The sequence below is a fragment of the Notamacropus eugenii genome, chromosome 2, assembly GCF_028372415.1.
Source record: "Notamacropus eugenii isolate mMacEug1 chromosome 2, mMacEug1.pri_v2, whole genome shotgun sequence".
Taxonomy (NCBI): domain Eukaryota; kingdom Metazoa; phylum Chordata; class Mammalia; order Diprotodontia; family Macropodidae; genus Notamacropus; species Notamacropus eugenii.
This window is the reverse complement of record NC_092873.1, coordinates 413,248,287-413,260,372: the sequence shown is the minus strand read 5'-3', so window position 1 is coordinate 413,260,372 and position 12,086 is coordinate 413,248,287. Positions and strand designations below refer to the sequence as shown.

General features: G+C 39.5%; 1 protein-coding gene and 1 non-coding gene across 6 annotated transcripts in view; one reads left to right on the top strand and one right to left on the bottom strand.

The window, feature by feature from the left end:
* The window catches only part of SUSD4 (sushi domain containing 4), a 227,149-nt gene that overhangs the window by 84,150 nt on the left and 130,913 nt on the right, over positions 1-12,086 (bottom strand). For all 5 annotated transcript variants that reach the window (XM_072647741.1, XM_072647744.1, XM_072647743.1 and 2 more), the window contains exon 4: positions 5,675-5,854. In XM_072647741.1, coding sequence (XP_072503842.1) covers positions 5,675-5,854 — 180 coding nt within the window. The remainder of the gene's footprint in view (positions 1-5,674; positions 5,855-12,086) is intronic.
* Positions 6,373-6,476, top strand: LOC140530554 (U6 spliceosomal RNA). Its single transcript, XR_011975990.1, has one exon. It is a non-coding gene; the product is annotated as a U6 spliceosomal RNA (small nuclear RNA).

Genomic DNA, 12,086 nt, shown 5'->3' with positions numbered 1-12,086 from the left:
TTGTCATTGTAGAAGTAGGAATGATTTACATAGGACTGAGGGTTATGATGTGTTTTTCCTTCTCCCATAGACTGCCATAGGCAAAAAAAATTCATCACCAGATGGCTAACCTACTGGCAACACGCTTCTTTGTAAGGTAGGTTAATCCTCAGAAAACAGACGTTTCATATCCCATACCTTTCTAACCTGTCCAAACTCTGCTAGGATGGCCTTCTAGTATAAAGGAACACCTCCAGGGCACAGTGAAGCATCAGAGTAGAACTCTGTGGAGAAGTAGGCATATATGCGTGTGTTTGTCCTTTGTTGCCGAAGAAGATCATGTCATCAGAGATATAATGACATGACTTGTACTTGACTTTGTTTTGAGTGAAGGAGGGCTGTGCAGATCACCAGCTTCATTTCTCCTCCAGAGTCATCTGAATCCAGTGACCAGATATTCATCAGGATAACTAGAGATGATCCAGGATGAGGCAATTGGGGTGAAGTGAGTTGCCCAAGGTCACACAACTAGTGAGTGTCAAGTGTCTGAGGTGAGATTTGAACTCACATCCTCCTGACTCCCGTACTGGTGCTCTATCCACTGCACCACCTAGCCCTTAAGGCATATATGCATACATACACACAATATATTTAATGTTGTTGTTCAATTATTCAGTCCTGTTCAACTCTTTGTGACCATATCACATTAACAATGTCCATGGGATTTTCTTGGCAAAAATACTGGAGCAGTTTGCCATTTGCTTCTCCTGTAGATTAAGGCAAATAGAGGGTAGATGACTTGCCCAGGGTCACACAGCTAGTAAGTGTCTGCGGCCAGATTTAAAGTCAGGTTTTCCTGACTCTAGGCCCAGTGCTCTATCCACTGAATCACCTAGATGCCTCCATAGATATTACATATCATGCTGTATAATATAATGATATTATATAATCATTATACCTAGTAAATAATGTTATATTATATTGTACTTCGTCAATATCTATATATACACATAAATCTACAGGAACACATACACATATATGTATACACACATACACATATATACACACAGAGATCTGCTTAATTTAGTATATTTTAGTACAGGTGACGCTGGTCTCCTCAAGGCCACACTAGCTGAGGGCAGTCTCTTGCATTTCCTACAAAGATGGAAAGGCCTTAGTCATTAACCAATGATAAAACTATACATTTATTGCCTGAGAGCCAGCCTAGATTACTCATCACCAGATTGGGGGCAAGGTGATAAAGTTTTCTGCTAGAGCAACTGTCAAAGATCATCTACTCTATTGTAGAGTGGTTGCAATCTGTGTCCGTGGAGGAGAAATGAAATCTGATAAAATCACAGATTCCAGAAGTATGAAAGCATGCATTTTTCTATGTGCACATACATACACACACAGATAGACATATATATGCATATATAAAATGTTGCTGTCTGAATAGCTGTAAGATTACATATGTGAAATTCTTAATATATGAAACCTGATATATATAAACTGCAGAGCTAGGACTCTTGTTCCCTATAAATGGTATCATGTGATTATTTTAAATTTTGAGAGTTGATTCAATCGGGACATAGTGACAGCATCAAGGGAATCAACAAATCCCAGGACTGACTTTAGGGGCAGACTGGCTGGGCATCATATGCACCTGAAAGGAAATTTACAACAGATGGCTCGGTAAATATCTACACCCACCCACCCCCACCCCCCTCCTTTTTTTTTTCTTTTTAAGCCAAACTATATATTGACTATGGACTTGTGTCAGGGGAGCTCAGGATAATCAACTCCTCTCCAAAGCCAGTGCTCGGATTTTAAGGAATACCTTTATTCAAGAAGGATGAGAATCGAAGCCATCATCTAAACTGGCCCCTGTGGTACTGAATAACATGGCTGGGCCATCAACTGGCAATGTTCATGAGGAAAGCGAGAAGAAAAAGTCAGAAATGGATATAATTAGTGCTCTGAGAAAACCCCCATCAAAGATTACAAAATGAACACGTGCAGATGGAATACCTTAGAGCAATGAGTGTCCCGGGGGTGTCCTGGGAGGGATCAGCAGGCAGTAAATTTATGCCATTAACAATGTCTAATTGCCCCACCCCTCACCCTTCTCTCCCCAAGATAGCTATTTGCATTTTGGAACCACTGTATAAATCACACACATTTAGAGCTCAACTTCCCTACAAATGAACATTAACACATTCAAAATAGCAGAAGAAATCTGAGTCTGTCTCTGTCACATTCACACACACACACACACACACACACACACACACACACACACACACAAGCCATGTGGAGGAAAATGACTATGAGAGTCTGTTTTTGTAAATCACAGCCTTTCTCTACTGAGAAGGCTAGGACATGTGTTTTCTCTTGAAAGTAACCATCTGAAATATAAAAGAGAAGAAACCAGTATTGAGCTCAGAGTGACTTACATTTGAACTTCCAGGTAATAAAGAAAATACCAAATCCCTTCCATCTAGAGGTATAAATCAGTTTCAGGGTGAAATACTGCCCCAGGGATCAATCCTGTTTCTCTTGTGAGCTGGGGAAAGTAACAGCCTGCCTTTTCTCACACATTTTTCTTTTAGTTCCTCACCAGGTTGCCATTGGGGGTCCTTCCTGAAGTGCAGAGACAAGAATTCCATAAAGATGTGAGAGGAAGCAGTAGGGTAAGTAGCCTCAACTTCCCAACTCATTTACTCACTCATTGAAATCTGGCTTTTGACCTCACCATTCAACTGTGACTGCTGTCAGTCAGTCAACAAATGTTTATTAGATTATTATGATGAGTTAGATACTATAATAAACCCTGGGGATGAAAAATATTGGTCTCCAAAATGACCAATAATCTCTAAATCCAGTGTACTTTTATTAATCCTTATCCTTCTTGACTTCTCTGTAGTGCTGACCATCTCCTCTTGATGGAAACACCTCCCTATGCTTTTCTCATATTATTATCCCCTAGTTCTACCATTTTCCTGACCTCTCCTCAATTACCTTGCTGGATCAGCATCTATGTCCTGTTCGGTAACCTTGGGAATAACTCTAGGCTCTGTCTTACCTTTAGCCTCTCTCTCTCTCTCTCTCTCTCTCTCTCTCTCTCTCTCTCTCTCTCTCTCTCTCTCTCTCTCTCTCTTCCTTCCTTCCTTAAACTCACTCTCCTGAGACTATTACTATTCCAGGCACCCAGGTCTGAAGTTCTCCTAGACTTTTCCTTCTTTCCTACCCTCCATATGCAATCAGTTGACAAGCTTGTTGATTCCACCTCCATGATATTTCTAGCATTCATCTCCATCTCTCCCTTTACCTGGTTACTACCCTAGTCCCTCACCACTTTTCCCTATTCCAGCAACATCCTAATTGGATTCCCTGTTTCCAGTCTTTTCTCTCTCCAAAAAATCTTCCCCACAGCCATCAAAATTGTCTTTCCTAAAGGATTTTGCCATTACCCTGCTCAAGAATCTTTGATGGCTCCCTACTGCCTCCAGCAAAAAAATTAAAACTCATTAACTTGGCAATTAATGTCCTTCAGCCTGGCTCCAGATTATCTTTCTACACTTATTTCATATTTCTGCCCATAACACACTCAGTGACCTGACCAAACTGGCCTACTTTCTGTTCCCCCTACTTCCTATTGCACAAGATAGTCTGCAGGCTTAACACACATACCCTCTTTCCCACCACCTCTTCCAATGCCTAACTTCCTTCAAGGCTCTGCCCAAGTCACAGGAGCTTTTCCTGATACCTGTCATTTTTATGCTCCTTTGTTCCTCCCTTTCTTAAATCATCATGCATATATTTAACAGTTTCTATTATGCTTTATACCAGGGATTATTTTCTTTTTTGTATTTCGATCCTCAGGGCCTAGCATATAACAGAGACTTAATAAATGCCTGTTGGACTGGCTTAGGTTTTGTTTATTCTGTTTTTACTGGTGCTTGAACAAGTATTTTTCACCGTAGCCTGCAGCAGACTCTTCCTGTTGCATTCAAAGGTCTTCTTGGATCTCAGACTTAAATAAATAGGAAAGGGTGACGAAGAGAGAAAGTGTTCCTCACAGCATAAAATATCCCTCTTCGGTAGACAAGGAGGTCTTACTCTCTAAAGCTGACAACACAGGACCTCTTCAAAAAATCAAATGTGCTTGGAAGTTAAAAGTTTCCATCTTGAGCTTATGTCTGAGTTCTCCATAAAATCATTTTCCCACCCCAAGCACGTGCTCCCCAACAAGACACTCAAAAGCTGAGCCTTCCTTTAAACCAATGGTTTTGGGTAGAGCCAAGTGTTCTCAGGTATTCGTTTACCTACTCATTCATTCATTTATCCATTTATTTATCTATTCATTCAGTTATTTGTTCATTCATCCATTTGTGTATGTATGTATGTATGTATATAAATGAAAGGAGACTCAAAATGGGAAAAAAACCTGGGAAACAAGTAGAAAACATGAATGCAAGAAACAGCAAGTTTTAAAGGCCTGGTCATTTTCCATGCCTTTACTACAATAACACCCAGGGGATAGTAACAAATCAGTGGTCGATAAAGTTAATTTGAGTAATAACCCAATCTAAAATCTGGCTATTTATTTTGTGAATAGTTCCTGTTGGTGTAAAATAAAGCATGTGCTCCCTTTAAAAATGCACATATCTGTATCTATGTACCATAGGCATATACAGATCCATATATATTAGCTGCCAGTGAGAAAGGAATAGGCATTTTTGCAGATCTGAGATGCTTTTGCCCTTCTAATTTGGCTCATTTTCTTCACTGGGTCATGCTCTAAAGATCTTAGCCAGAGAAATGGTGTACTCTTAACTATGGGGACTGCAAGGTAATAATATGAGACCCTGTCAAGCGTGATTTCCAAGCACAAAGTCAGCATTTGTCTCAACTTTAACATGCTGGTGCTTTTGGTGTAAATAAGACCTTTCTCCTGCTCTCATCATGAATTATGCATTGGATCCTTAGTCCTATGGCCCAAGTCACATTTCAAAAAATAAGATCAGAATTAATGTGAATTCAAGGGCTTGTCTTCATGAATAGGGCCCCTGTAAGTTAGCATTTGCAAATTTAAGGACTGGGTGAGGATAAACATTCACTATGCAGTTTATATGTAATTTGGATTTGATTATTTTCCAGCCCTTCATGCATTATAAAAGGGGATAACATTATTAGGAAAATAATAGCCTCTGTAAAATTGGTTTTGAATATATTCTCATACAACTGTAATAAGTATAAATGCCCTCATACTTTTCTAGAAACTCTCACATTTTCATTAAATATACAATAGTTCATCATTACATTCACAACCCAGTTACAAGCTTCCTAATTTTTAAATGATGTTCAATTTCTTAGAGTGAACAAGGCATCTAAAAGGCTAAAGAGGAATTTGTTTCATTTGCAAATTGTCAACCATGGACTGAGTTTTTTTTCCTCAAGTATTTTAAGATGAATATATGCTGTGATGCAGAATTAGAATGCAAAAAGAAGATAGTCACTGTCGGGAATTGGGGGTAAGAGGCTTTAGCTATCATATCCAAGGTACAACTGGACCTCTCTGGAGTTAAAGACTTCATTTTTACCTTCTCTATCTTGTACTCGTGTAGAAAGTTGCAGACAGCAATAAGGTCTACCTATGATCAATAAAAAGGAATCATTTTGTGTACTAAACCTTGACAAACGGGCAGATTATCCCATGATCCATCGCTGCGACACGTCGACACCATGTTGTACAAGTCAGGATATCGAATCTTGAATCCTTCATGACAGTTGATTATCAACTTGTCCCCATGTTTGTATGTCTTATTACCAATATCAGCATCTTCAATGTAGGGAAGGCGGCAATCTGGGCCTTTAAAAAAAAAACAAAACCAGGAAATTCAAAAGCAGCATGGACATGCAGATCTGCGGGGCAAAAAACAGTTCTGGCAATGAATAGGAGACTCTGCATACCAGGACTCACAGTTTAGAGGCACTTAGAGGGATGTTACAGGAGAGATGATGGAATGAATATACTAAAGGAACTGGGCTTGCTGCCTGAAACACTTCACAAAGAACAAGTGGGTTTTTAGAAGCTTTGGTAAAGAGATGAAGAAAGGCAGAAATTACGGGTAACCTGTCTGGTGTTTCTTCTTTTTTTCTCCTGTAAATTTACTCTTGATGCTACACACATCACAAAATATAGTTTGATTAACTAACACCCATTGCCACTTCGCTACCACCCCCAATTCACACTGAGTCTGCAGTGTGGTGCATGAGACTGATAAGGACATATGTTCCTAGGCTTTACAGAACAGCAGGTGGATGAGGCCTGTGGTAGTCTGCTATTAGCATCTCATTCCAGTCCAGTCTCAGAAAGAAAGGTGGACTGCTCTCTTCAGCAACACACAGACTAAAATGGGAACAATACAGAAAAGATGAGCAGGGCTCCTGCACAAGATAACGCATGAATTCATGAAACATTCCATATTTTTAGATGGGCTGCAGGAAAACAGGTACATTCATTCATTTTGGGTGGAACTGTGAATTGGTCCAGCCATTCTAGAAAAGCAATTTGCACTGGTGCCTCTCTACTCCTTCCTCCTCTCTGCTTCCAGTGATTAAAGCCATGCAAACCCTTTGGCCCAGTGATACCACTACTAGGAATATACCTCCAAAGAGATCAAAGAGAAGAAATACAAAGTTTTCCATATGTACAGAAATGCTAATATAAATACTAAAAATGTGCCAAAATGTTACCAAAAATGTACAAAAATACTATTGATAGTAGCTCTTTTGTGGTACAAAAAAAAAGAACTGAAAATGAAGGGAGTACCTATCAATTGAGAAACAGCTTAACAAATTTATTTGCTCATTTGTTTATTTATTTATGTAAAATAAAACGGGGAAAGACCCGGGAGATAAGGAAAAAAAAGATGAGTATAAGGAACAGAGAGCTTTAAAGGCCTGGTCATTTTCCATGTATTTACTCCAATATTGCCCAGAGGATGGCAACAAATCAGTGGCTTATGAAGTTCATGAAGTAATAACACAACCTGAAATCCAGCTATTTAATTTTGTGGGGTGTGTGTGTGTGTGTGTGTGTGTGTGTGTGTGTGTGTGTGTGTAATCCAAGGCAGGGATTGTCTTTTGTTTTCCTTTTATATACAACACTTAAGAAGTGTTTATTACTTAGCAGGGGTTTAATAAATACTTATTGATACTTGCTATCTTGGGAAGGGGACAGAAGAGGGAGGGAGAAAAAAACTGGAACTCAAAATCTTATAGAAGTGAATGTTGAAGACTATTATTGCCTGTAATTGGAAAAAAATGAGACGCTATTAAGTGGGAAATAAATAAGCAAACAAATATTGAATGACTGATTGATTAGAATACTATTGTGCTATGAGAAATGATACAAGTGGATAGTTTCAGAGAAACCTGGAAATACTTGTGTGAACTGATGCAGAGTGAAGTGGATGGAACCAAACAAGCCATTAGCAAAAACACTGTAAAAACAAATAATTTTAAGAGAGTTAAGGATTATAGTTAATGCCATGACCAACCACAGTTCCAGAAAACCAACTTCCTGACAGAGAGGTGATGGATGAATGATTGAGACATATTCTTCTGGACATGAAACATGCAGGAATTTGTCTTGCTTGACTATGAAAACTGTTTTAAGGCTTTTGTTTGTTTTTTCAAGGTATGGGTGGAAGGAAGGAAGGGGAGATGGGAAGGAGTGAAAACAGATTTTTGTTCATTGAAAAAATTAAATTCAAATTTAAAAAAGAAATATATAGGTTATGATAACATAATAATGTACGTTCATATAATATATTATAGTTTACAAAACATCTTCATATCACTTCTGTGAGGTGGACTGGGCAAGAATTATTACACCCTATTTAAAGATGAGTAAACCAAGGCTCAAAGACTTGCCTACAGTTGACTAGTCTTTTAACTTCAGGTATAGTGTTCTGTCCATTACACCATGTTATCTTTTTAATACCACAAATATTCCAGTATAATGGAAAGAATATTTCATTTGGAGCTAAGAGACCTGGATTCAAATATTGATTTTGCCATTTAGTACTATTATGGACAAGTCCCTTGGACAAGATTCAAGGTCTGGGTTTCCTTAGCTTCAAAATGAGAAGGCTGGCCTAGAAGAAGTCGAAGTTCCAATTCAGCTGTCAATCTGTAATTCTAAGTAATGTTATTGTCTTCTAACAGGGTTTTGAGGGGAAAGGATGGAAGAAGACTACAACACTGAAAGAAAAGTAATATAGAAATGAAGCTCATGGGAAGAAGGGAATATCCAAGGCACTCCTTACAAAAGATAAGAAAAAAACAATCCTGTATCTTGTTGTCCATCCCTCATTTTAGAAGACCAATGACATCATGATGTCAGGGTACAATGTGTCCGGTTGTGGCTGATCAGCTCAATGAGAATTTGGAAGGCTCTAACCCAGGTCAGACACAAATAGTCCCTTAAAACATTTGGAATGGAGAGACCTTCAGAGAGACCTTGAGAGTATCCTTGTATCACTTCTTATGACCTCTGCGTTAGTGCTCAGAAGCAATGTGGAACAGTCATCAGCTGGCTTGTAAGTCAGGAAGACTTGGGTTCAAGTCCTCTCTAGTGGCTATATGATCCTGGGCAAGTACAACTCTATAAAACATGAATTTACAGAGAATGTAAAGAGCAGTTGCATTGGCAGAGGAGGCTCCCCATTGGGGGCTCCCTAGACTCATAAAATCACAGGCCTGGGTCAAAAAAAGAGAGAAAAAAATCTTACCTGTTCCATCCTCAAGACATCACATTCTCATTTTACAGATGAAGAAACTGAGGTTCAGAGAAATTAAGTAAAAATCACAAATGACTGTTGAACTTATAACAAAAAAAAGAAATGGTTCTAATAGCAGCCCTGAACTACAAGTTTCTCTGTAATCTTCTGAATCTTGAAATGGGTGAAATGGGAAATAGGGGGAAGGATCCAGTAGTAGAGGGACAAGAAGAAAGTCAGGCAGTTCTGGTGTTCGTCATAGAAATAGTAAGAGAAAGAAGGCTTTGGGGAAGAAGATAGCAGGATTAAAGGATCTTCAACCATGGAGGAAGTCTCTGGGGGCAAGTCAAGGAGCAGCAGCAGATGCCACATCTGTTTCTTTGTAAGCTGAGTTTTTAAATTTTTTTTTATTTTTGATCATCACCTCCCCAGTCTTCACTCCCTTCTATCAGTCCCCCTCCCTTTATTTCCCCTTTTCCTTTACTACTTCTTCCCTCCATTTTCTTTCCCCTTTCCCCTTCTAGTGCCTATTGGGCTAGTTAGATTTCTCTACTTAACTGATTTTATTGTTCCCTCCTTGAACCAAATCAGATGAGAGTAAATTTCAAACAGTGTTCATCTCCCTCCCCTCTTTCCCTCTACAGTGATATGTTTTTGTGACTCTTCCTGCAATGCAATTTACCTTTTTCTACCTCCTCTTTTTTACATGTCCCGTTACAATCCCTTCACACCCTTAAATCACATTTTTATCAACCAATCATTTAATTTATACCCACTCCCTCTATCTATGTTTATCCCTTTTAAACATCATAATAAATATACAATTCTCAAGATTATCAAGTATCATCTTCCCTCAAGGGATGTAAACAGTTTGCCCATATTGAAAAACAAGTTGTTTTTTTCCCTGTTTACCTTTTTATACCTCTCTTGAGACTTGTACTTGAAGATCAAATTCTCTGTTTGAGTTCTGGCCTTTTCATCAGGAAGGTCTGGAAATCCCTTATTTCATTGAATGTCCATCTCCTTGCCTGAAATATTATGCTCAATTTTGCTGGGTAATTGATCTTTGGTTGTAGTCCAAGCTCCTTTGCCTTACCAAATATTATATTTCTGTGGCTCTTATGGTTTAATGTAGAAGCTGCAAGGTCCTATGTGATCCTAACTGTAGTTCCTTGATATTTGAATTGTTTCTTTCTGGATGCTTGCTGTATTTTTTCCTTCATTTGATAGTTCTGGAATTTGGCAACAATATTCCTTGGTGTTTTCAGTTTGGGAATCTCTTTCAGGAAGTGATGGTGGATTCTTTTGATGACTATTTTTCCCTCTGGATCTAGGACCCAAGGGCAGTTTTCTTTGATGATTTCTTGGAAGATATTGTCCAGGATCTTTTCTTCATCATGGTTTTCTAGTAGACTGATAATTCTTAGATTTTCTCTCCAAGATCTATTTTCCAGGCCAGTTGTTTTTCCAATGATATATTTTACATTTTCTTCTATTTTTCATTCTTTAGATTTTGTTTGACTGATTCTTGATGTCTTACAGAATCATTAGCTTCTACTTGCCCAATTCTAATTTTTTAATAGATTGTTTTCTTCAGTTAACTTTTGCATCACCTTTTCCATTTGTCTAATTGTTCCAGTTAGGTTTTATATCTCTTTATTCCTTTGTCCAATTTTCTTTTTAAATTCTTCCGTGAATTCTTTTTTCATATTTTTAAAATCATTAGCCAATTTTTCTTCAACCTCATTAATTTGGCTTTTAAAATCCTTCTTGAGCTCTTCCAAGAATGCTCTTTGGGTTTGAGAACAGCTCATATTCCCTTCTGAGGTTTCAGATGGGAGTACAGTTTCAATGGTGATCTCTTCCATATTTGTATTTTGGTCCTTGTTCCCATAGTAAGCTTCTTTTCTTTTCTGGTTTGCTTCTTGCTCATGATGATCATCTTTTTCCTGGCTTTTAGAGTAGGTCTCTGCTTCTGAGGCACAGGGAGCTCTGTCCCACAGTTCTTGTGCTTAGAACTTGAGGCTTTGTGTATTGCAGCCTCTGGCTCTTTCAGCTCGAAGCTAGAATGCTACACCTTACCTGGTGCTGAGCTGGCTGGTGTGCCAAAGCAGAGGAAAGGTCTTTCTGAGAAGTCTTTCTGAGTTTCCCTGGAGTTACCCTGGAGCTCACTGTACAAGGTGTGGGGGAGATGTGGTCTGGTCACAGGAGTTTTCCTCTACTGAGCTAGAGCATAGGCAGGCTCAGCAGCTGGTGAACCCTGTCTGCACTGGTGTCTGCCCAATTCCCCTGGCTGTGCTAAGGCATGCCTGGGGTCCTGGTGTTGACACTTAAGGGCTCCACCCCCCTGGGGCTCAGGATCTCTTCCTGGTTTGCTGAAGTTTGGCTGTCTGAGGCAGCTCTGGTCCTGCACTGGTCCCCTTCATCCTCAGCAAGAGGGACTCCTGTTTGCAATTTTGCTAGCTTCTCTGGCTAAGAGACTGTTTACCCCTTTGGCTGATCCCACTATTCCAAGATTTTTCCTGGGGAAATATTCTCTGGGCTGGACAACAAGGGAAGGGGGAGAGCATTTACAGATCATTCTGCCATCTTGGCTCCTGGAAGTTGAAATATGTGAGTTATAAGCATTTAATTTGCTGGCTGATAGTCTCAAGAGCAGCTGCTATTGTTACCTGGGGTTCTGCACTTCTCTCTCACTCAATTCCACTGGACTCCTGCCCTGGGCTGATATGTTTGAGAATCCGCACTGCTGCTGCTTCCAATCACCAGGTGGTTCCTGCTCAGCTTTGCTATGGCAGGGTCCATGCTGGTACAGCCTGTGCACTGTGTACTCTGTGCTCCTCCAGCCCCATGCAACAGATCCTTCCAGGCTATCCTGGGCTGGAAATCTGCCACATTCTGTCTCCTAGTGGATTTGCCACTCTAAAATTAGTTCAGATTCTCTTCTTAGAGGTATCTGAAGGAGTTTTTCTTAGAACTTAGGTGAATACAAGCTCTCACTCTGCCATCTTGGCTCCACCCCCTCCCAGCTGAGTGTTTATTAACTGGACAAGATCTGGATCCTACCAGTAGCCTCAACCAGCAGATGGAAAATTTGAGAGAAATTCCGTTGTTAACTCCCCACAAGCACAAGATGGTACTTTGTTCATAGCAGGGGCTCAGTAAATACTGTTTGTTGAAAATGATCTTTTGAATTGGTGCCATGGACTACCTAGAGCATACCACCTCAACCTCAGCCTCAGCACCAGACTCATTTTAATTAGGCCTTAGTGCTTTTACTATGAATAATATTTCTATATCAAGGCTTTGCTATCA